Source organism: Pelobates fuscus, chromosome 1 (assembly GCF_036172605.1).
Source record: "Pelobates fuscus isolate aPelFus1 chromosome 1, aPelFus1.pri, whole genome shotgun sequence".
NCBI classification, from domain to species: domain Eukaryota; kingdom Metazoa; phylum Chordata; class Amphibia; order Anura; family Pelobatidae; genus Pelobates; species Pelobates fuscus.
The window spans coordinates 177,097,169-177,122,785 of record NC_086317.1 but is presented as its reverse complement, the minus strand read 5'-3'; the positions used below and the strand labels follow the sequence as shown (position 1 = coordinate 177,122,785).

General features: G+C 44.2%; 1 protein-coding gene across 2 annotated transcripts in view; it reads right to left on the bottom strand.

The window, feature by feature from the left end:
• The window catches only part of TBC1D22B (TBC1 domain family member 22B), an 86,073-nt gene that overhangs the window by 39,317 nt on the left and 21,139 nt on the right, over positions 1-25,617 (bottom strand). The window contains exons 2-4 of one of the 2 annotated variants that reach the window (XM_063453013.1): positions 10,090-10,146; positions 9,699-10,000; positions 6,078-6,257 (exon numbers count right to left, since the gene is read on the bottom strand). In XM_063453013.1, coding sequence (XP_063309083.1) covers positions 6,078-6,257; positions 9,699-10,000; positions 10,090-10,146 — 539 coding nt within the window. The remainder of the gene's footprint in view (positions 1-6,077; positions 6,258-9,698; positions 10,001-10,089; positions 10,147-25,617) is intronic. The other variant, XM_063453016.1, reaches the window with a different exon arrangement.

Here is a 25,617-nt window from a genome sequence, read left to right as displayed (position 1 = left end):
GATAACCGCAGGTGACCCTTCAACCCCCACGGCCACACAACCCTTCCACCCACCTACGACCCCCCCCATCCACTCAAACTGTGAACGGAGCAACCCCCACGAACTACACACAAGGTAACGCAAACGACGAGGGAAGACCCCCCCAAATCCCCCCCCTAGCAAAAAGTGATTAAACACAAAGGGCTACCCTAATACACCCCCCCCCCCAACCATCTACAAAAGGGACCAGGCACCCACCGAGAAGGGCAAGCCTAAGGGGAACCTCGGCAATCCTAACACCACGCACCATGACATGCCCACCGCACACACCCCAACCAAACACGCAGTCAACTAGGGTAAAGATTCCACTAACGGCCCCTCTATCCACGAGGACCATACCTCCACATGGGCATCACAGGAGGCCCACAGCTCAGCTGGCCTGACTCCAAACAGCTAAGAATGCACTTACTTACCCAACAAACACCACACAGTCAAGGGGCACCACAACACCTGACGCAACGAAACCCCACGTAAGCCCGCGACACCGCCCCAACCGGACACTTGCCACCGTGGCAGGCACCAAACCTGAACAATATGACCACACAAAGATGTTTGACATCACATGAGAATTATACACCCACATCCCAGGACAGCCAGGTTGTTAAATGTAAGATGTAAAATGTAAGATGTAAAACATAAAGTGTAAAATGTAACATGTACAGTACGAAATGTTAACTGTTGTTGTATATAGTTCACAGGTTTTCTTTTCTCTTAAGTTTTATGCCGAAATGTATTATTGTGACCACGCACTCTGAACCCCCCCCCCCCCCCCCCCACAGAAACACGGAGGCACCAATGCCACTCTTACTTAAAACCAATACGAGGAGGTGCTAAACCACCACATGCCACAAGAGGCGACGACGCCACCCACTCCACGAACTAACTGTTCTCTTCCCACAGACGCTGACTCAAAGCCACACCCCAGTACACACAAAAGCCGGGAGGAGCGAGACGAGGCTGTCGACACAGACATACGACCACCTACTCTCCTCCTCTACACACCTACTGATTACTTCCACCAGACAACCGAGGACCCACTCGGACACTCCAAACCCCCAGGACGACCTGGCAACACGACCATAAGACCAGGTTAGCACCCGACACCCACACTTCTACTCCCCCCTACTCCCCCGACCCCTCTCCCCCAGTCCCCTTAATCCCCACACCACATCCCTGATCCCCCACCCCGCCATACGGGCCCCCAAAGTAGAAGCAGAGATGCCCTCACAACCGCACCTGCGCGCCACCCCAGGACCTGAGGACGGGGGCCATACGAAGCCCACCCTTCTTACATGCATATCCATTAACTGTAAAGGCCTCAATAACCCAGCTAAACGACACCGCCTTCTCCGGTGGGCCAACCGCACCAACGCCGACTTAATCCTACTCCAGGAAACCCACTTTGAACAGTCGAGAGCCTTCCCCCTCATGAGCAGACACTATAGGGAGTGCTACTTAGCAAACTCACCACAGGGGAAAAAAGATGGGGTAGCCATACTGGTGCGCAAAACCTGCCCCATCACCTTCACACGCACAGTAACTGACCCCCAAGGGAGGTACCTTACAATAGCGGGGCAGATAGGGCCCCACAAATACGCCTTCTCCTCGATTTACGCCCCCACCCACCCCGACACACACTTCTGGAACACACTCCAGACACACCTCCGTCTTTTCTCCTCCCACCACCTTATATTAGGGGGAGACTACAATGCCACGCTGGCACCTGAGCTAGACAGACGCCGACCGAAAACACCACATGCGAGACCCCTACCTCCCACGCGAAACGACAAAACACTCCAAGCCTTTGTCTCCCGCACACATCTAGTAGACGCCTGGCGGATTCTCCACCCCACCGAAACAGACTACACATTCTACTCCAACCCACACGCTTCCTACTCCCGTATAGACATGTTCCTCACGTCCCCCTCCCTACTCCCGCACATTGCAAAAGCAAACATAGGATCAATCACATGGTCAGACCACGCGGACATACTCCTCTCCTTCACCCTTCCACACACGACTAGGAATTGGTCCTGGAGACTCAACCCGATCCACCAACACAACACGACTATCAAAAATAAAATCCAATCAGACATCGCGGATTACTTTGAAATCAACAAAGGCTCCGTTACTTCAGCATGCACCCTATGGGCTGCCCACAAAGCGGTCATACGGGGCAAACTAATAGCGGCAGCCTCGGCACATAAAAAAACAACAGCTACAAACGCTGGAAACACACCTGTCAGCCCTAAGAACACTGGAACACCAACACAAAATAGATCCCACACCTGGCCTCATGTCCCAAATCCAAGCACACAGAAGGGAAATACAATCCTTTATGGCACAGGACTCAAAAAAAGCCCTCCAATGGACTAGACAGATGTTCTATGAAAAATCCAACAAGGCAGACACACTCTTAGCCTACAGACTCCGCAAACGGACACACAACAAACACATCCCACACATACTAACACCCGATGGACGAAAACACACTCTCCCGAATCAAATTGCAACAGTCTTCCAAGACTATTACGCCTCCTTATACGACCATAACCCTGAATCGCGAAGCAACCCCTCCCAAACAAGAACCAACATAAAGGCCTTCTTAGACCACATCCCAATGCCCACCCTCACAGAACTAGGGAAACAAACACTGTGCTCACCCATCACACTCGAGGAAATAGCACAAGCCATGAAAACCCTAAAGCCTAACAAATGCCCAGGACCGGACGGCTTCTCCGGACTGTATTACAAAACTTTCCCGTCATTACTCCTACCACAACTCCTACACTTATTCACATCACTCATGGACGGGGAGGTCCCGCCCACTGACATGATAAAAGCCAACATCTGCCTACTCCCCAAGCCCCACGCATCACACACTGACCCGGGCCACTACAGACCGATATCACTACTCAACACTGACATTAAGCTATTCACCAAAATCTTAGCCAACCGACTACACCCCTTCCTTCCCAAATTAATCCACCCAGACCAAGTCGGATTCATCCCGAACCGTCAAGCATGCGACAACACCAGGAGAACATATGACCTCATCTGGACAGCAAACCACCGACAACAACCGACTCTCCTCCTCTCCCTAGACGCCGAAAAGGCATTCGACCGCATACTATGGCCATACCTCTTTGCAACCCTCGAAAGAATGGGCTTTCCCGGAGTTTTTGTAGAAACCATAAAAAACCATATACTCCCATCCCACAGCGAGCCTACTCATCCCGAATGCCCACCCACCCTCCTTCATAATCTATAATGGTACACGACAGGGATGCCCCCTCTCCCCCCTCCTATTTGCCCTATCTTTAGAACCCCTCCTCCAGAAAATTCGCCAGACTGACACCATTTCCGGCATCCGAATCCGCGAGGAGGAATATAAAGTTTCGGCATATGCAGACGACCTACTACTGACGTTAACGAACCCTAACACCTCCCTGCCCCCACTCATAACCCTCCTAGAGGACTATGCTAAAATATCGGGATACAAATTAAACTTAAGCAAAACCGAAGCACTACCAATCCACATCCCCACAAACGACATAGCTGCACTCAAAACAGACTACCCATTCCGCTATGAGACGCAGAGCATTAAATACTTGGGGACCCACATACCGGGAGATTTACAACTCACATACCAACTAAACTACTCCCCACTACTAGAAAGAGCGAATCAAGACCTAGACAAATGGCAAAACCTGACCATATCGTGGCTGGGACGCCTAGCCTTCGGTCAAGATGAACCTCTTACCGCGTTTCCTTTACCTATTTCAGGCCCTGCCAATCCCGATATCCAAAAAAGACTTTAAAACCCTACAATCCCGAATTGATAAATTCATTTGGGCAGGGAAAAAGGCCAGAATCAAGCGCACGACACTCTATATACCACACAAAAGAGGGGGCCTGGGACTCCCCAACCTATGGGACTACCACCAAGCAGCCCAACTAGCACAGATCCAGAACCTACACGCACCGGCAGGGCTCAAACTATGGGTCGACATTGAACACGACTTATCTGGACGGGACTTCCCCTCCCTGTATCTCTGGCTATCAAGACAAGACAGACCACAGACACCCCCCACAACACCGGCACTCACCCACTCAATTCAACTCTGGGATAGAATGACCCGCAAATACGACATTATCAACACACCATCCCCCCTCACACCAATCCTCCGAAACAAACAATTCCAACCCGGGATGACGCCCCAACACTTCGCGAGATATGAAGACAACAACCTGGTACGATTCCACCAATTTTTTCGGGGACAACATATTCTACCCTTCACACAACTGCCCAACGACACCCCATACACGACCTTTGACCACTTTAGATTCCTGCAGATACGGAGCTTCCTCACTCAACCACATAACCAAAAAACAGCAACAACCAAGCTCACCACCTTCGAGAAAATGTGCATGAACACCCCGATACAAAAGGGCCAGATATCCATCATATACGGCATCATACACCACACTACCTCCCCCGAAGCCCTATCATACACGAAGGCATGGGAACGAGATATAGGTCCAATCACTGACCCATCAGACTGGCAAGACATATGGGAAGCCACAGCAGCAATCTCCATTTGCGTGACACACAAAGAACAAGCGTATAAAACCATGCTTCGCTGGTACATCACCCCACTCAGATTGAAACAAATGCGCATTGCACCCTCAGACCGCTGCTGGAAAGGGTGCGACGACCAAGGCACATACATCCACCTATGGTGGAACTGCCCACACATTGCCCAGCTATGGCAGGACATATTACAATTGGTAAACAGGGCACTACACAGCAATCTCCCACTGGACCCCTGGCTCTGGCTCTTGTCTAAGCCCCACGAGACCCTTACTAGGGCCCAAAACAAAATGACGGCCCGGATTGCGTTGGCCACCCGGAGAACCATAGCCAGACATTGGGGTAGCAACACTACCCCGGCAATATCTGAAGTATTGCACAAAATAACAGAAACCATGGAAATGGACGAACTGTCAGCCCTGGTCCACGACACCACAAACTCATACCACAAAATTTGGGACCCATGGCTAACCAGGTCAATACTGGCTCCCTAACAACTATACGTCCACAGGCCCACCCCCCACTCCCCCTCTACCCATCCTACTCCCCTGTTCCCCCTCACAGCTTACTACACCCCCCATACCCGCAGGCGATCTCCCGATACTGCAGACGGTCCCCGATGACGCCCACTACCCAACTCATAAGACGATCGACACCCACCAAACACACGCATACGACACCCCCCCCCCCTCTCTCAAACCTGGACCCACATGACTCCAATTCTAAACAATACGAAATGGAGATTACGATTCACAAGAATCACACATTAGGACAAGACGGAGAACCCAAACGCACTCCCAAGACACATATCAGCCCTAACTCCACGGGCACACCGAAACACCCAGTTACCGCACTAGTTCATAACATAACGGACCCTAAACGTCGACCACCACTCCTTCATTTTCTCTTTTACGCATCTCAAGGAATCACAACTCCCTCCTCACTGTTGTTATTGTTATGATTATGAGAAAATTATATGACAAACCCTGTACCGCAATATTGATGTGTTGTACACCCCTCCCGATCCCACTTCTTTTCTGTATCCCTACCCCTAACCCCCCCAAAAAAAATATGAAAATGGAAATAAATAAAGAATTTAAAATTTAAGTCCAAAATAGCCAAAATGGAAAATTTCTCCTAGTTTGGCTGCTTTGTCTTACATTTGAAATTTACTTTAAAATTACAAACAAGTTTCACTTTAGTAAATAACACTGCAAATTTTAAAATCAATTTGAAATGGGTTTTTCCTTTTTATTTTTCCATGTTAAATATGTATAACAAAATACAGCTCTTAATCCATAGACATACAAAAAAAATCTAATTCCCAAATTATCTTGAACTTTTTTTTTTTTTTTATAAATGACCCTTTGTTTATAAGGTAAGTTATTGATTTAGGTTAGTGTCTTATTTAGAGATAGATAATAGAATAAAAGTAAAAGCATACCGAGATCAGTGTTGGAGCAGGACAGCAGCTGCCTGAACTTTTCAAGTCGTGTTTTTTCTCTTACAGTCATTGGAGGTGCACCAGACGCATTCTGATCAGAAATCCTGGCCACAAGGGGGATAATAGGGCGAAGTGGAAGTGACTGTTGCTTCTGCAGAGATTTCCGTAATATTAAGTCATCTATTGCACATGGGGATAAAACAACAAGGATGCTTATGGAGACATTGTATTGTAAAGGAACACTGTAAGCACTAACAATTGTTTAAATACTTAATTGTTTGCTTGTTTAAGAGATTTTGGCATTACAGTTTTGAAATATTTGGCTCCTTACCTATGATCTCCTTATCACACAGTGTATTCCTGGACTGCCGTCTGTATCTTACTACCTAGTCAGCCACTGAGAGCAGTATGAGTTGAGCTGATTTGGAAAATCAGACTAGACCAAGAAGATAGGCACATAAACAAACAGGTTTACTCCTAAAAGTATGTCTGTCTGATGTCTGTTTTTAGGTTTTATGCTTTGCTTTATATATCCTGGGATTCAGCTCAAATCAACCATTAGCTTTCAGGTTATATCAGAGTACAGAGCACAGAAATACAAAATAAATTTAACAAAGAACCTTAGTGACAATCATAGAATAATTGTACAGATTGTATGGGGCAAAAAGATAGTCATGCTGCAAAGGCATACAATATCGCTACTAAATAGCAGCTTATCATGCATCTTTGTCACATAAATGTAATTGACTGCAAGTATGGCCAAAGAGACCGTACAGCAATACCAAGACGAAAAGTAGGGCAGTTAGAACCTGGGATGTAATGTAGTGGTGTGGTGATCAAAGGATTGGAAGGGGATCTATTGATAGGCTTTCATGGACACTTAAAGGGTATTCATGGGCACTTAAAGGGTATTCCTGACATAGTTCCCGGTTAAAAAGATGATTTTACTCACCTTTTCCCCAGCAACACACGGTCCAGTTGCTGCTGGCTCCACCCACACTCCGCCACTTTGGCTGAAAAAGAAACTCCCATAGGAAAGCATTGGTACGCTATCATGTCTGTGCAGCAAAACGACACTCTGTATCAATCTGCATCTCCTCTTAGAGATGCACTGACTGAACGCATCTCTACTGGTTAAGTTCAGGGCCTCCATGCTGAGTGTGGAGGTGTCCTTAGGCAGAAACGTAAACAGTGCCTTTTCTCTGATAAGGACCCTGTGTGCTGGTTCAGGCTCCGGCTCCGCCTCCGCTCCTTCTCTGCTGACGTCAGGGGGGGGAGGAGGAGGGGACTTCCCCCATAGGAAAGCATTAAACAATGCTTTCCTACTTTCCTATGTGGTTTCAAGTTACTCTGGATGTCCTCAGGCATAGCATAAATATGTCCAGCCTCAGTAAGGCAAGAAAAAGTTATTAAAAACTGCAATAATTACCACTGCAGGGTTAAGGGCCCAGGGACACTGTACACAAACCACTTCAATGAACTCAAGTTGTCTTGGTGCTTATATAGTGCCCCTTTAAGCTGTAGTTCTGGTGACTATAATGACCCTTTAAGTTGTGGGAGTAAGTAGCAGTGATCAGTAAGAATGGCAACTAAGTAATACAAAAGCATTTGTTGAAAGCAGACTGAAATTAGTGACCAGCCTCTGTACCCATGTATCAGTATGCGCCTGTATCCTCCCTTGGGAGGAGAACAATATTTTTTCAAGAATTCTCAGAGCTACATTTTGGTTTACCAAGGAGATATTGGTAAAATGTTTTATTGCATTTGGTATTCATGTATGTACATACATAAAAATGCTACAGGTTTCAAAGTTTTTATACTTGTAACCAGCAGTTTTAGAATAAACTATTTCCACTATTTTTAACTGAATCATATTTTGAGACAAGTATCTAACAGCATGAAAGTGATAAAGTTGTGTACCCAAATAGAATAAGAAATGAGGGACCGATCGTCTTGGAGAGGGAACACAAAGTGAAAGAAGGGATTTGGATAAATATCCAATATATTAAACTGACAGAAGAACTAAAAATAGTTCAGAATTAAAATGTTAGCTCAACCAAACCACTGAAAGTGAGGTAGATTCCATGTTTTCAAATCTCTAGAGAGCTGCTTTGGTATAGGACGGAAGATAGCATTGTAAAAGTCCTGAATCTGGGGGCTAGCTGTGTATCCCAAGGTATTTTATCCTATTTACCACCCCATAGGAAGGGGACATTTGTCTAAGTCAGTTACAAACTGTGAGTGGGTTGTTGTATTTAGAATGTCCCTCTTATCACAAGTCATTTTGACATAGGATAGACAAATTAACATTTTTATTTCCCTCGTTAAGAGCAGAAGTGGATGTACAGGATCTGAAAGATGTGCCATCTGGCTATACACCTTCAATATTAGGGTTTGTTCTCATTCCTTGGAGGAACAGTTCCATTAAAAGAACAAATAGAAGTTGAGACAGACTGCTTTCCAACCAAGTACCTTTATTGACAGGAAAGGGTAGGGAGTGTGGTCTATTTACCCCATAAGTGTTGGGATTAGAGTATAGGGTACAAGCCCAGATTAATCATATGGGCCCACAGCATGCCTGGTATATGCATCCACCGAAAACCAAAGAAAAGAGCATTGGCCAAGTTAGTAGTTTTGTTGTGTGGTCTTTAGCTTAACGGAAGCCAGTCTGATCAGAGTGAACTACTCCTATGAATTAATAAGAGAAGTATCCGACATTTTGGCAAACAATTGTGTGTCTTGCCTCATCAAAATTGTGTGTCTTGCCTCATCAAAATTGTGTGTCTTGCCTCATCAAAAGCTTTTATAACTAGTATTCATTTTTTTCAGTCTTGTACAATTCTTACACTTTATTTTTTTCCCTTCAGTTTTCACAGTCATTTACCTAAGAAACAAACGGAAAAAAAAAACCACCCAGGTAACCTTAGAAAGTGGTCTCTTCTTTCTCAGGTAATCTAGAAAAATAGCCTCTTCACACCAATAGCCACAAAGACAACCCCAGAAAGTAACCTTAGCAATAAGCACCCAGGTATCCTCAAAAGTGGTCCATTGCTTGCAGATAACAAGCTAGAAAGCCCACAAGGAAAGTGGCCCTCAGCAATAAGCATCCACATATGCTCAAAACGTGGCCCTCTGCTCGCAATTAAGTGACTAGGAATCCAAAGAGGTTAGCCCCTTCTATCGAATAAATGCCCCAGGAGTTCCAAGACAGTAGCTCCTGTTGACCAATAGGTGGGGAAAGTGGACCCTGCTTTCCAATAGATGCTAGACAGGAAAATGCCCCCTACTCACCAATACACACCCAGGTACCTCAGTAAAATAGTCCTGTTTGCCAATTGCAGCCTAGAAAACCCAGCGCCCCAGGAAAGTTGCCCTTGGTCGCCAAAAGCCTCTTAGAAGTCATCAAGGAAAGTAGTCCTTGCTCATCAAATGGTTTTCCCTGAACATTAGTTAGGCAAAAAATGTTTGCCTGAAATTACGATTTGCCTCCTACAATTCAATGATAAAATATATGGGTCTGTAACTACCACTGCTTGACATATCTTTGTTGTTAGATAAAATTCAGTAAGGAAAACAGCACATTGGTTGATTTAGTTGTTTTGGGTATACTCATGGCCTCACCTGCAGTTATCCTGTGCAGCTGATCTTCACTCATGGATTTTATAACAGAAGAGGCTTGGCAGCGGTTTTCTTCTTGAAGTTTGAAGTGACTCTCAATGACCTTCACAGCAGTCACCTCAGCCACCCTGGAGTTGAGAGTCTGATAAAAAGGCGGATGTTGAGCCTCATCTCGCTCATCTTCTTCAATATTCCAGGCATCACTTGTATTCCTTGCAAATTCATGGAAACTGGAGGCTTTTCTGCTCTTTGGATGAAATGGGGGCACCCTGGAACGTTCATGCAAGGAACTGTCCAAATATATACTGGTAAGTGTAAAGACACACACATAAAATATGCAAAGATGGAATATATAGAATATACACAACAAGCAACCAGGTAAGGATATATATACCTCTTAAGGCGCACAGGGTCTAGCGGTGGGTGCTGAGCTCCATACACTGGCTGTATGCTGAAGGAAATAAAATACAAATACTATTTTAGAATTTAATATTTCATGTATTTACCAACACTAATTTTCATAGTATTAGTGAGTCTCAACCAGCTGAGAATCATGAGGATGTCAGTAGAAGGCAATAAATAGGTGATTTCTTTGCCTATAAAGCACAATCTCTGGCAATTGGTGGAGGTAAAGGAAAAGTGTCATAAAATTTTTACTTCTCATTTTTAAAAACTTATATTACATTTAATGAAACTTAAAGGGTTACTACGGGCACCATGATCACTTCAGTAATTTGAAGTGATCATTGAAATGCTGCACATATGGAATAAACCCCCTCTGCTGCTGGAGGTGTAAGTACGACTCCGGCAGCATCATTGAGGTGTCATCAGCAAGCCTGGAACAAGAATTCCAGGCTGGCTAATAATTATGCACACATTTTGATGGACAGATGCTCATTAATTGCTGTAGTGGCTATGATGGTTGGAGAAACTGATTTTTTTTTTCTTCTAAAGCTGTATTTAGATTTATTTTTTCCTCTGGCTGAGCAGCTATGTTGGGTCAGACACTGCTGCACAACTTAACTCCTGGAAATTAGGTGCTCTTTTGTCCTAAAAAAGGACGACATTAACATCGTTAGCGCAGCTTAGCGCAGCTTAGCGCAGCATAGCACCCCCTAATGATTTGGTCCTACCTCCCACCTGATAATTTACCCTCTGCTCAGATTGCAAGACCTGCCTGACAATCCAGGCAGTCCCTCTGCAGCCAATCAGAGTCAAGTCATCGCGGTGACAAGTCACAGGATTCGGATTGGCTGCAGGCGGACTGTCTGGGTTGTCCGATAGATCCGCCAATAGACACTGTCACCCCTTCTCTCCTCCCTCCCTCCCTACACTGTCACCCCTTCTCTCCTCCCTCCCTCCCTACACTGTCACCCCTTCTCTCCTCCCTCCCTCCCTACACTGTCACCCCTTCTCTCCTCCCTCCCTCCCTCCCTACACGGTCACCCCTTCTCTCCTCCCTCCCTCCCTCCCTACACGGTCACCCCTTCTCTCCTCCCTCCCTCCCTACACGGTCACCCCTTCTCTCCTCCCTCCCTCCCTACACGGTCACCCCTTCTCTCCTCCCTCCCTCCCTACACGGTCACCCCTTCTCTCCTCCCTCCCTCCCTACACGGTCACCCCTTCTCTCCTCCCTCCCTCCCTACACGGTCACCCCTTCTCTCAACTTTATCTTAATGAAGCAGTTTTGGTGTATAGAACATGCCCCTGCAGCCTCACTGCTCAATCCTCTGCTATTTATGAGTTAAATCCCTTTGTTTATGAACCGTAGTCACACCTCCCTGCATGTGACTTGCACAGCCTTCCATAAACACTTCCTGTAAAGAGAGCCCTATTTAGGCTTTTTTCGCAAGTTCTGTTTAATTAAGATTTTCTTATCCCCTGCTATGTTAATAGCTTGCTAGACCCTGCAAGAGCCTCCTGTATGTGATTAAAGTTCAATTTAGAGATTGAGATACAATTATTTAACGTAAATTACATCTGTTTGAAAGTGAAACCAGTTTTTTTTTCATGCAGGCTCTGTCAATCATAGGAATATACAAAACACAACGAGGGAACCGGCTGGTAGCCTAAATAAAGATAAATACAAAGAAATATAGTGTAATACAGTTTTACAATATTGACATTGCGCAATATGAAATGCACTCACAGGATCTTGGACAGTTCAGGCATATATGGTGCCACCCCTGATGATGTGGAGGGCTGGGGGGGATCCCCTGGACACTTCCACCCAAAAAGCAGGACTCCGGGTGAAGGTATGAAAAAAGCGGCTTTAATTTGGATAAAAGTATATAAAATAAATACAAATAGGGACCTCTATTTGTAATTATTTTATATACTTTTATCCAAATTAAAGCCGCTTTTTTCATACCTTCACCCGGAGTCCTGCTTTTTGGGTGGAAGTGTCCAGGGGATCCCCCCCAGCCCCCCACATCATCAGGGGTGGCACCATATATGCCTGAACTGTCCAAGATCCTGTGAGTGCATTTCATATTGCGCAATGTCAATATTGTAAAACTGTATTACACTATATTTCTTTGTATTTATCTTTTTTTAGGCTACCAGCCGGTTCCCTCGTTGTGTTTTGTATATTTTTGTGTTCAAGTTGATTGCTAGCTGGGAGCGATCTGAGGGAGGCTGTATTTACCTACCACTGATAAGTATCCTTGTATATAAGTGTGTGTATAAGGTGCATTTCTTTGTTGTTTTGGTCTGTCAATCATAGCCAGGGGAGGTGTGGCTAGGGCTGCATAAACAGAAACAAAGTTATTTAACTCCTAAATGACAGTGAATTGAGCAGTGAAATTGCAGGGGAATGATCTATACACAAACTGCTTTATTTAGCTAAAGTAATTTAGGTGACTATAGTGTTCCTTTAAAAGCAAGTGGGTCTCGGTATAGCGAGTAGGGGCAGAATTTACTAATACTAAGTAATCTTTACTTAGCATTAGTAAATTTGGATGAAAGACCAATTTATGTCTTTCAGCCTTTTGGTAGATCGCTCCCTGATACTGTGGGAATTAGGGAGTTAACTACTAAGCGGCTGCAAGATGAAGCCGTGGCACGAATAAGATTGGAGTGTCATTCATTCGAATGAAATTCTGATCCGAACAAAGTACTGAATTGCGTCCTAACACGAATGGAGAAACAGTTTTCATTCTGTTAGGACGCAATTCGGTAGTTTCGCGGGCGTTCTTTCTAAATGACAGGATGTTTGGGAAAAATTAAAGGAGGCTTCGCGGGAACACGAAGGAAAGGTGAGAATTGTGGGAAAATTGCTCTGACCACCGGAAATTAAGCACACTTTGCTCCTCCGCTGGTTAGAGATGGTCAGGCGTAGGAAACCTCCATAAGACAAATAGTCCCTACTTCACTTAGGTTTTAAAGAAAACTAGAGTAGACACGAAGAAATGAAGAACAGATCCTGAGAGTGGGAGAGAAGAGGAATCAATTAAAGAAAGGTAAGTTCGGCATGACAGTGCCGCTTTAATATCCAAAGCAGAACTTTAAAAATACACTTTAGTTTCTCTTTTTCAGCTTTTATTTATATACCGTATATACTAGAGTATAAGTCGAGTTTTTCGGCACATTTTTTGTGCTGAAAAACCCCAACTCGACTTTTACTCGAGTCAATGTCTGTATTATGGCAACTTACATTGCCATAATACAGACAAGGGGCTGTGTAGGAGGGGGCTGGCAGAGAGTGTTTACTTACCTCTCCTGCAGCTCCTGTCAGCTCCCTCCTCCTCCGCGCCGGTCCGGTCAGTTCCCCTGTCAGCTCCCAGTGTAAGTCTCGCGAGAGCCGCGGGGTCATAGCGCGGCCGCGAGACTTACACTGGGACTTGCAGAGGGAGCTGACCGGACCGGCGCGGAGGAGAAGGGAGCTGACAGGCCAATGCCACTGGACCACCAGTGAGTGATAAAATAAATAATAATATATAAAAAAAAAATAAATAATAATACCGTATATACTCGAGTATAAGCCGAGTTTTTCAGTACATTTTTTGTGCTGAAAAACCCCAACTCGGCTTGTACTCAAGTCAGTGTCTGTATTATGCCAATTTGCATTGCCATAATACAGACAGGGGGCTGTGGGGGCTGCAGAGCGTTTACTTACCTCTCCTGCAGCTCCTGTCAGCTCCCTTCTCCTCCGCGCCGGTCCGTTCAGCACCTTGGTCAGCTCCCAGTGTAAGTCTCGCGAGAGCCGCGGGGTCATAGTGCGGCTCTCGCGAGACTTACACTGTGAGCTGACAGAAGAGCTGCACGGGCCGGCGCGGAGGAGAAGGGAGCTGACAGGAGCTGCAGGAGAGGTAAGTAAACTCTCTGCCAGCCCCCCTCCCCCCACTTAACTGCCAATGCCACTGGACCACCAGGGAAGGAGAGCCCCCCTCCCTGCCATGAATTAAGCAGGGAGGGGGGACGAAAAAAAATTAAATAAAATTAAAAAAAACAATAATAAAAAATTAAAATAATAAAAAATATAATAAAATTGCCCACCCCCCACCAAGGCTCAGCTACACACACACACTGCACTCATTATATACACACACTGTAAATAAATATTCAATTAATATAAATTTTTTAGGATCTAATTTTATTTAGAAATTTACCAGTAGCTACTGCATTTCCCACCCTAGTCTTATACTCGAGTCAATACGTTTTCCCAGTTTTTGGGGGTAAAATTAGGGGCCTCGGCTTATATTCGGGTCGGCTTATACTCGAGTATATACGGTAATTAAAAAGTAATAATAATAAACGTGGCCTATGAAAAATTCACAGGACCACAGGGTCAAAGGAGCCGTATAAGTGCGGACTCATACACATTATGGCACACTTATCTAGCCAATTCCCACTCAAGAGATCAGAATAGCAACCATGAACCCCCTTGAGGGCGGGGAAACATACAAAATACAAAATCCAGAAGACAATGACACAGACATGAGATAAACGGACGTACGAGACCCCAAACAGTGAAACAAAGAAAGCCATAGGGACCAGCCCCCATAGAGCAGCCAACACTAGAGACCTGGACACACAGACGTAAGAACCATAGGATGTAAATAACACTTGTAAATAGTTTTCATTGTTCTAATATTGGTATATATCATACCTACGACCGTATTTCAGGGGATATATAGAGAACGCGCAGAGGCGCCTAAGCTGGAAGTATGGTCGAATGGGTAAGAGGTCAAAATTGCAGACAAGTCAGATATATAAACAATGTAAAAGAAAAAACTGCAATGTTAACCCTGTTCTCCCCCCCCCCCTTTTATTCATTCTGTATCCCTTGAGATAATTATTTTGATGCAAACAGAAAATAAAAAACTTATTTATAAACCAAGGCTCTGCAACACACACACAAACACACACACTGCACTCATATACACACACACACACACACACACACACACAAACACTGCATCACACACTGCACTCATATACACACACAATGCACTCATACACTGTACTCATACACACACTGCATTTATACAAACACACACTTTATTCATTATATACACACACACTGTAAATAAATATTCAATTGATATAATTTTTTTAGGATCTAATTTTATTTAGAAATTTACCAGTAGCTGCTGCATTTCCCACCCTAGTCTTATACTTGAGTCAATAAGTTTTCCCAGTTTTCTGGGGTAAAATTAGGGGCCGCGGCTTATATTCGGGTCGGCTTATACTAGAGTATATACAGTAAATGGTTTCATATATAAATATTTGATGTGAAATTAAAGCCCTATTTCTCCTAAACAAAATTACAAAATTATTATTATAATAATATATAATAAGTATGGGTGCACTTAATATGAAAAAGGTAATTTATGGATGAATAGACGTATAGCTCAAATTCTAGGTTTTGTTTTGGTTCAGAACTAGGAGAATTAACCCCTTAAGGATGCAACTTCAAAAACTGGACTTGCTCTACAAGCAATTTTTGCATTTTTTGCTGTTTGTGTTCAACCTCAGTTTGCATTTTTTTTTTTTTTAAATCTATTGCACCAATACATATTATATACCATTTTTATATGATAAAAATGGCTTTAATCAGATGTGGCATATACATATATCAATTCTTATTTAAAATTAAAAAAATGTCATAGTTTAGGCAATAACAACGTGTAAATAAGTGCAGCTTAAGGAAAGTAATTCAAAATAAATTCAATTAGTTGTTCTGATTTTCCGAGTACATAATATGTCTAGGATTTCAGCGTATTTTGAAAGTTACAGGTCACAAAATACAAGGAGTAAAATACAATTGTAATGTGGAGCCAAAACTTGGTATGTATGTCTTGTAAGCTTAATAGCCATCACAGAAAACAAAATTGCTGCAGAAAAGTATATATGTATATAAAGCAGACATCACCGGTTATTTACACACTTTTTTCATTTCGCCGCCAATCTCTGCTAAATATTGTAGTAAAACTGTGGTTTTTTTTTAGATTTTTAACACACACACAAGGTTTTTTTAGCGTGTTGTTACAGGCTTGTATTTTAAATTGCAGGTATGATCATGTTCTGTCACGTTTTTTGTTTTTTAACATCATTGAAAACAACAAGATCTATCAAATACAGAAGAGAGGAGAGAAGGATAGTGGCATGAAAGGGAAGGACAGTCCTCCTGTACAGTAGTCTTAATGGCGGGGGAGGGCCTTGTTCATAGGTACAAAGGTTTCTTGTAGGGTTGTGACATTGGCCCTCAATCTCCAGGCATTATACATGTCTATGCTTAGACGCTTTAGTAGCGCTATCAGATTTCATGGTGAGACCTCTAGAGCACAGTTGTCGAGGTCGTCTAATGTTTGCCGTACAGGGCGGCATAAGGTAGTTCAGTAGGAAAGTAAAGAGGTTGAGTGGGGAGGCGGGGGAAAGACGGAGCCCTTGTCTCTTGGGTGGTGTGTTAATTCAGGGCTTAGGAGTTGACATAGTCCTCCCACACATTAAGAAAGTGTGAGTACGTGCCACGCACCTGTGCCGTGAGCTTGTCCATAAGGAAAGCCTCTTTGAAATTGCTAGTTACTCTGTCCATGTGTGGGGTGTCCACCAAGAGCCATGTTTGCGCCAAGGCACGTCTGGCAGCCAGGTTGATTTTGTTCAAAAGCTTTTGTTCCCAGTTAGGGAGGTTGTCAATCGGTTTAGCTAATAGACAGGTCCAGGGGTCAGGTTGTATTGTTTTTTTAGTAGCAAAAAAGTGGAAACCACCTTCACATAGAATTGAAATACAACCTGAGGAATATATCCAAAATTGGAATATTCTATATAAGAATATAATAAAATCTGAAATGATAAAAAGTGTATATAAGAAGCGTAACACAATAAAAGTATATTAATAAGATAAGGAGTAAGTAATGCACTCACAAACAGAAGTGTAAAGCAGGCCTCTCACCCCCTTGGGGTATATGTAGTATTGGACTTGATAGTTGATCCAAATATAAAGGTGTCTTTAAAGAAATGGGAAAAAAGAGCCATACATGGTGAAGTATGTATAAAAATATCAAAAAGGAATTTAATGGTTACACTTACAAACATTCAGTAGTGGTAAGCATGTCTCCACTCTCAGTGGAACTGGCAGGCAGAGTGGAAATACCGGACACAGATCCAATAGGAGCAGCAGAGTACAGGAACAATAAATGATAATAAAACAAATAAAAGCAAGAAACAGTCCGAAAAGTTCAATATCCAACGCGTTTCGTCCGTGGTAAGTGAAGGACTTCTTCAGGGATATATGTCGATTCGAGTGGGAAAGAGCTTTTATATCCAATTCAATCTTCCTCAATGTCATTCACCGGCGGCATGCGTTCCACACTGGAACGCAAAAGCATACTTCCTGTAACGTCCATCCGTCTGAATGGCGCATGCGTGATCGTAAAAAGAGTTCTATGTGCTTATGAAGGACCAGCACCTTTAAGCGCATGCGTAAAGATCTAAGTCATAGAGAAAAATACACACCTGGCAAAATGTCGCCATAGAGATAGGTTAAAACGGACAGACAACGGCGAAAATCTGCCGTGAAAATAATCTAATATGGAACTATAAAATAAAATTAATACAGAATAAAATGCATGAAATTCGACAAGCAAAAGGACATAATTGTAACAAACATGTTGAATATGAATATCAACACCCTGCATGAATGTCACAATGCCAGTCACTATATCTATATACATATCCAAATGTTATACTTCCAAAGCAACATAGTACAATATACAAAATAAACTAGTCAGTATAGATGACAACCATATTTTCAGAATTACTCTATGTGATATACACATAATAATCTCGAGGCAACATAGTGCAATAAACATAGTAAACCAGCCAATGCTGGTAATGGCCATAGTCTCAGAGTGTATTGATATTAACATAATAAACCTGTTAATGTAGATAATAGATACATGGTTATAATCAAAAACCAAATGTCAGTACATAAGAAAACAGTGCAAAACTACATAAAATGAGAGAAAAAGGGGAACATATTCAATGATAGATGAATTGTTTTTTTCAATACTTCTGTAAGAAGTCTAGCTACGTTATCCCAGTATTGGGTAACTTTTGGACAAGCCCACCACATGTGTAGGTAGGTGCCTTTTTTCCCCACATCCTCTCCAGCATAGGTCTGAGGGTGTTTTGCTCATTCTGTGGAGTGTAACTGGGGTGGTGTACCGTCTCATCAGCGTTTTATAACACTGTTCTTAGTGGATGATGCATATAGAGGACCTAGTTGCTGCCTCCCATATGTCTTGCCATTCTCCACTGTCTAATGTCTGTTGGAGTTCAGCTTCCCACACAAGGTTTTTTAATGTGTATTTTGTAAACCTGATGTTACTATTGCTGTAGAAAACCCCATATCGTGTTCAGCCACATGTATGGAGTAAATGATATCCCCAATCTATGCCTTTGCCCCTATCCTGTGAAGTTACAGTGCCATAAAAGAGACCTGACCATTTCAGTTTCCACAGTGATAATTTTGATCCAAGAATTGGATGGGTGCAAGTCTAATTTTGGGGCATTGTAGGAGTTTGACTGTTGAAATTACCCCACAAGTCCTGACCATTACAGTTTTTACAATTAGGATTTTGATAGATGGATTGATGTGTCTATGACTCATTTTAGAGCAATGTAGCAGTTTGACAGTTTAAATTACGCCATAAATGCATACCATTTGTGAAAGACACAGCGGGCTGTTATATGGTATATTTAGGGCTTTTTTATACAGTTATTTTAGCACCAATTTCTTAAAAATTTTATCGTATTGTTTGATTTTTGCATTTTTGTACACACGTTGCATTTTAGTGGTTAATTTTGGAAATTTGATATATGCTACTGTAATAAAAATCACTAAATTATTCTCAGCTATATTTCCGGAGTACAAAATTACACCCTTTGTATACCTAAGTCAGGTTTTTGTGAAAATAGAGGGCTAAAATTATATCCAGCCTAGCACAGTTTTTTAAATAAATGGCAAATGGATGATGGGTCTTGGGTTAATTTTGGGGCATATATTTAAATTACGCTACCGATGCATACCATTTGCAAAAGTGGACACCATGGGGACTCTCACATAAAATATTATAAGCTTTATTGAAGTGACATTTTGTTTCCATTTTGTTTCAAAGTTGGTGGTAAATTATTTTTATTTTAAAATTTTTACATACACATAGTATTTTTTATGCTTATTTTATTAAAATTATCTTAGCTGTACTTAGCAACATTTTCTGAGTACAAATATACCCCCATATGTATAATCTATGGAAAGTAGCAATCTTAATCCCAATCTAAATCCCTAATCCTAAACCAAAATCTATTTCCAAATATAACCCTAAATCTGATCATAAACCTCACCACAATCCTAATCCATACCGTAATCATAACCTTAATCCTAAATCTCAATCCCAACTTTAGCAATGGTGTTAGAAGGATTCCCCCACTGGTGTCTGGTGTATTTGGTAAGGGATGACCCTAATCCTAATCGGAATCCTAAATCTGAAACAATGGTCATTCTAAAGATACCATTATTTTCATCAAACCATATAATTTACTATAAAAATTATAAAAAATATGATGGAAATTTAATGCACACAAGGCTCTCATCGACAACTTATAGTCATAGTTCACGCGGTGCTGTGCCCGCTCTCCCACTCTCTTATGCTCCCCGCCATGATAAACCATCTCAGAGAAAATTAGTCCAGCAAAAATGAGAAACAATAAAAACAATGGTCAGCACGAATGAAGGCAGCGTGTAGTCAATCAGGTATAATATGAGATTTGTATAGACCCTGTGGCAGCCTTGGATGTTCTTTGCTGTGTGGGGCATTTTATGTGAGGTCCCCCTCCCATAAACTAACAAAAAAACTAAGAGAAAACTGAAACTAATAGTCGAAAGGTGGGTTTGGGTTATTTAGAGACCCTTATTAGGTTAACATGGGTTACACTCTGCAGGGTGAGAGTCTGTGGAGGATCCTGGATTCTGTCCTGGGATACGTTCTGTCCTGGGATACTTCCTGCATGATAGGAAGTCCCTCTGGTGGCCGTCTGAGTGACGGCCACTGGAGGTATTCCTATTGTTATTTAGGGCCCCTGAGCGGCAGTTGGGGGCCCTAAATAACAATAAGGGCGAGGGGACCTATTGTCCTCACCCCTGTGCGGCGGGTGGGGGCCATAAATAACAATAGGGGGGGGACCTATTTGCCTCCCCCCCCGAGGCCCCCACCGCCGCTCACCCTCCCCCCCACCCCACAAGCAATGAAGTTTTATATCTGATGCTAATATTACCAAGGTATTCTAGCATTATTCAAGCATTTCCTGTTGCGTTCAACCATAATCTTCCATGCCAGCTGTGTATGCATAAGTATTTATCATCCTCCTAAGCATTCCAGGTGCAGATCTTTTTAAATGTATCTCCTGTCTTTTCCTATCTATTATGTACGGCCATCATGGCCGCTAGTCTGTTCAACGGCTGTGGCATTCTAGAGGCCTCTGTTCCCGTTTTGATTCTGTCTTCCAACACCTTGTTTTATTGGGCTCGGTGCATATGTATTATATGATGTTTTATAAGTGTTTATATACAGTTTGTTCTTTTCACCATTTCATAAACTAGATGATTATTCTTAACTATCGGGTTCTCTACCATCTCATCACCAACATGTCTACGATTCACATCGTACCTTCACCCGCATTAATCCCAACACAACCCGCACCGCCACCCTGAAACTCGGGATACGCATATTTCCTACTCCTGGCATCACTATGCCTTTACAACATGTGTTCATATGCCCTGTAATGGGCAACCTGCCACAGGTTAATTCGGCACCTCGTTTAGGCATTTCATTGAAAGCATTTATAGATTTTGGATTAAGAATATAATGTCTTGTTCTAGGTTCTGGGTAGTACATTTATAGGCACCTACTATACGGATATCATTATTTTACAGTTATGTAGCGGTAAAATTTCCTCAATCTGATCATAATGCCACAAACAGGTATTACCTTCGATGTGGCATATTAGATGAGTTCCGATAGACGATAAGCCTTGGGCCACACGGTCTATATGTACATATGCATTTCTGCACAGTATACGGTTTTGCTTACAAAACATATTTGTGTTATGTCTAATCATATTTTGAGATTTCCCTAAATATGATTGCATGGTTTAACACTACAGTTCCCGTCTGCGGATATTTGGTCCTGTGGCTTTCTGGGACGCCATCGGGCTGGACATGGGGGGGTACGGTGGTATACACAATGTCTTGCTAACATCCATTTCCTTATGTCTTATCAAATCATATTCTTTTACAGGTTATCAATTCGGAGCATCATTTGCTTTTCAGACCTCGCACCCATTTGTCAGTTAAGGTTCTTTTCGTAGGTTATAGACCTCTCTTTCCCCTCTCTGCATCCTTTATGGGATACTGTACATTTCAGTTACAGGTTACAACCATACCATACAAAACTACATGAACTCTTATACAAATTCAGGTACGTTTTTAGCCACCATGGCTCCCCCGAAATATAGTTTTACTGGCTCATAGGGATCTAGGTGACCAAGTGACCAATAGATGATATGTTTCTGGCATCTCTGCCTTGGAGTTAGTGGTCCCACGAGGCCAACACCCATCCTCCACGCATGATGTATTACGCCCCCTGGGCCAAAACATAGTAAGCACAGTGGCATAAAGAGGGCCTCATTTGTCACACCCAATCTATCTCATGATTTAAATTTCATCGAGAGGCCAACACCCCGCCACAACGTTCGGTGGCCACGAATACCCTCACGCCAAAAAATAGAGCCTCACAAGCCACTTGGCAGCTAGCAGGGCCACCTGTCACCAACCTAGTGAATGGCTTTGCCACTTGGCAATAGCTAGCCAGCCAGTAAAACAATCCTGATCCAAGCTACTTAATATATTGCAGTATGGGGCGGGGCCTGACTCTCAAACAGGCCAGACGTGTTTGCTTGGAGCTCCTGCAAAAAAAAGCGTGAAATAGCAAATTCAACGGGAATAAAACCCTGCAAAAAGCTCTACACCAAGAACAGACCACAAGTAACCAAGAGGAGACATTAAGTAGCCCAAAAATCTCCGCAGGAACCAGCTTTGTCTACAGTCCGACCGAGTTACCTACCGGGGTAGCAGGCCTCCGGCCTAGGAGAGGCGGCCGATCTCCAGCCGGGTGCCGAACACCCTGAATAGACCTCCTTGGCGCCCTGTCACCCCCCCCTTTGGACCGGTGGGGGATATCCCGGTCCCCACTGAGATCACTACCGAAGCACCAGTGGTCCCTCGACATTGTCTTGATACCGGTGCCCAGTTACCCGATACGCAACCTACACGGACGCACCAAGCCACTGTAAAGCAGCCAAAGATGGCCGCCCAGCAAAGGCCCAAGAAGCGGGGCACACACGCCCAACCACCCACGGACCCCCTGGGGGTCTTCGATAGGCTCTGCGCGGGCCTATGGACTATGCTGCACAAACGCGGGATAGCCTTCCACCTTGCGGTGAAAACAGTGGCCACATGGATTCGCCCAGCAAGCAGACGCCGCCATTACAGGCATCCACCACGGGCGTCCAGAAAAGCCACTGGGCCACACACAAACCAGCGATCCCACGAGCGGGTAAGGAAGTCCTGTAGCCCAGGCACCAGTGCTTGCCCCCACACCCCTGAGAGCGGGACCGCTAAACCAGCCACCCATGTAAAAGACTCACTTGGAATGGCAGCTGGCGCTCGATACGGAGCATCTCAACCCCTACACGTTCCAGCTACAATCCAGGGAACCGCGCAGCAGAGCACCGGGGCACCTCTCCAAGCGGCACACACCAGCTCCAGAACTCCCACTCGGGACGACAAGGCAGACCGAAGCGGTGACGACCACACACGAGTCCCCGCGGGGGCCCAGCGGCACAAGCAACTGAAGATTTTAACCTCTGCAGCGCCAGCAATGGAGGGCAAGTGGCACCTGCACCCCTGCAGCCTCCCTACGCAGGGCATCGGCTGAGACACCCACAGGACTGCTAACACCATGCAAGGGACAATTGCGTGCCTTACAGCATGGGAACCCATTATACCACTGCTTCAAGACAAACGCGAATCTAATGGGCCAACACTTTTCGCCATGGATGGAGATAATCCGAGCTCACACTGCACATCTCACCATTCTAGGTGGCTGGCATGTTGATGGACCTCCCCTGACATTTACATCCGACGGTGTCAACTTCTCCACCTTACCCAACAGAGGTATAGGCTGCACAGGTTCCACTAACTGACAGTCCCACCACCATCACTCTCAGCCATTGGCTGTAGTGACCTAACTTGAACGACCCACATGGACTCTCCTTGCTGGACTCCCACTTGTAACCATGCTTACTATGTTGCCTACTCGTATAACATTATGTTATTATTATTATATATTATTTTATTTTAAATTATTTTTACATTTTGTATGGAAAACTACGCTACAACCCTTTAGCTTACTCTTACCACAATGAGACTCAGAGAATACACTCATCATACACAGCCTAGCAAACATTGGCACCTTATACATATGTATACGCCTGTCGTGTGCCCAGTGAAGTGTAAATGTAAGCTCTTAGTTAACTCACACAGTTATGTTTAGCCTTGAGCACAGCCACCACTGTATGCACGCTTAGCGTAGTTACCTCCTTACAAATAGTTTTTCCTACTGATGAGTATTCAGATAGTTACCTAGCTTGCAATATTCTTGAATGTTTAACCTGACGATTAATCATCTAAAGCGGGTCTACGATATTATATAGCCTACCGACTCTCTATTTTCATAGTGTACCTAGATAGGCACTGTTTATAGTTATAATATGTTTATGCAACACAACAAGCCAACAGAAAACTGTTTTAACAAAAAAAAAAAAAATGAGGCATCGCTACTCAGGAAATGTGGTTTCCTCAAATTAATGATGTACGAACCCTTCACTGTCAACCGTTATTGCATTTCCCTCTCTTTATTCTGTACCCCACTATATATGCCTCAATAAAAGAAAGATTGACAAAAAAGCCCCAGACACGGCCTCCTGGGACCTAGTGGTGAGGTTCCGATCCAGCACAGACAAAGCGGCAATACTCACTGCCCTTAAAGGGAAGACACCCTTCAACTTTGAAAATGCCAACCTTACCTTCTATGCCGACCTGTCAGGAGACACCCTGCAGTGGCGCAGGTCCTTACAGATGTTCACAACACTCCTGAGGCAAAACGACATAGCCTACCGATGGCGCTCACCAAGGGCCCTACAGGTCCTGAAAAATGAACAGACCCACACAGTCACAGACCTGCAAGAAGCAGTGAGGCTGTTACCAACACTCGAATTGCCAGAGAACTCTCTTACGCCCGCAGCTCAACCTGGTGCAAACGACAGAAAGCACCGATGGGACCTATCGAAGATTACGCCGTTCATACCTCAGACACGACAACCGATCAACGCAAAGACAGCCCCACCCAGAAGGGGGATACTCAACCCGCTCAGCAGCGCCCTACACCCTTAGGACGCACCACAGCTGCGACCCTCAGCAGCTCCCGCTTTATGTTATGCTCTTATTTTTATTTACTACATTGGACTCTTCTTTTACACCTCGTTATCCTACAGCTCCTTTACAGGCAAGTGACCTTGCTGAATCTGGGTTCACTCAGGCCCAATATCCGGGACTTGGGATATGCTGGTGACGAGCAGGCCACAGAGGACTATCAACGCACGGGAACAACACCCCTCTACGCCCAACCTTCTATAGATACCCCATACCACAACCTTGGGGACGGCAGGTCAACCGTCAGCGAGCATAACGCTGGCACCCACCTATTTGGACCACTACCCAGGATCCGCAGAGTGAGCACCCATTGACACTCCACACGACCGCTACTGGACCTTCTTGGCAGAAGACAACCCAGACGCACCGGGGAGAGCAGCACAGTAAGCTGGGCTCCAACGGGACCCTACACTGACTTTTGGTAACTCTCCTGCTTGTCCCTATGCGCCCAGCCAAGCTGTGGCAGTTTCCTCTCCTAAATTCCGAGACTCTCGGTCCAACGACGTGAACTGACCCATGAAGCCCCCTGAAATAGCTCACAGTTTATTACCGCTGTTAACTCTTTCGTAATTTAAAAGTGTTTTTTTTACTAGATTCAAGTTTAATGGCCAACATGCAATGGAAAGTTGACGACCCTAACCACACACCAGGACACACGAGACTAGATGGACTTTCACACCCGGCTCCTAGTCGTGAGAGACCCTTTCCCCCACCCACCCCTATACTTAAGCCCACTCTAGGAATGCGCGCTCACATACATAACCTTACAAGGTCACACACTTCACCGGCTAACAGGCTTCTCTACCACACGCACGTCTCACTGATTCTACTGTGACTGCATCTGCACTTATGCCATGTGGCCGAGAG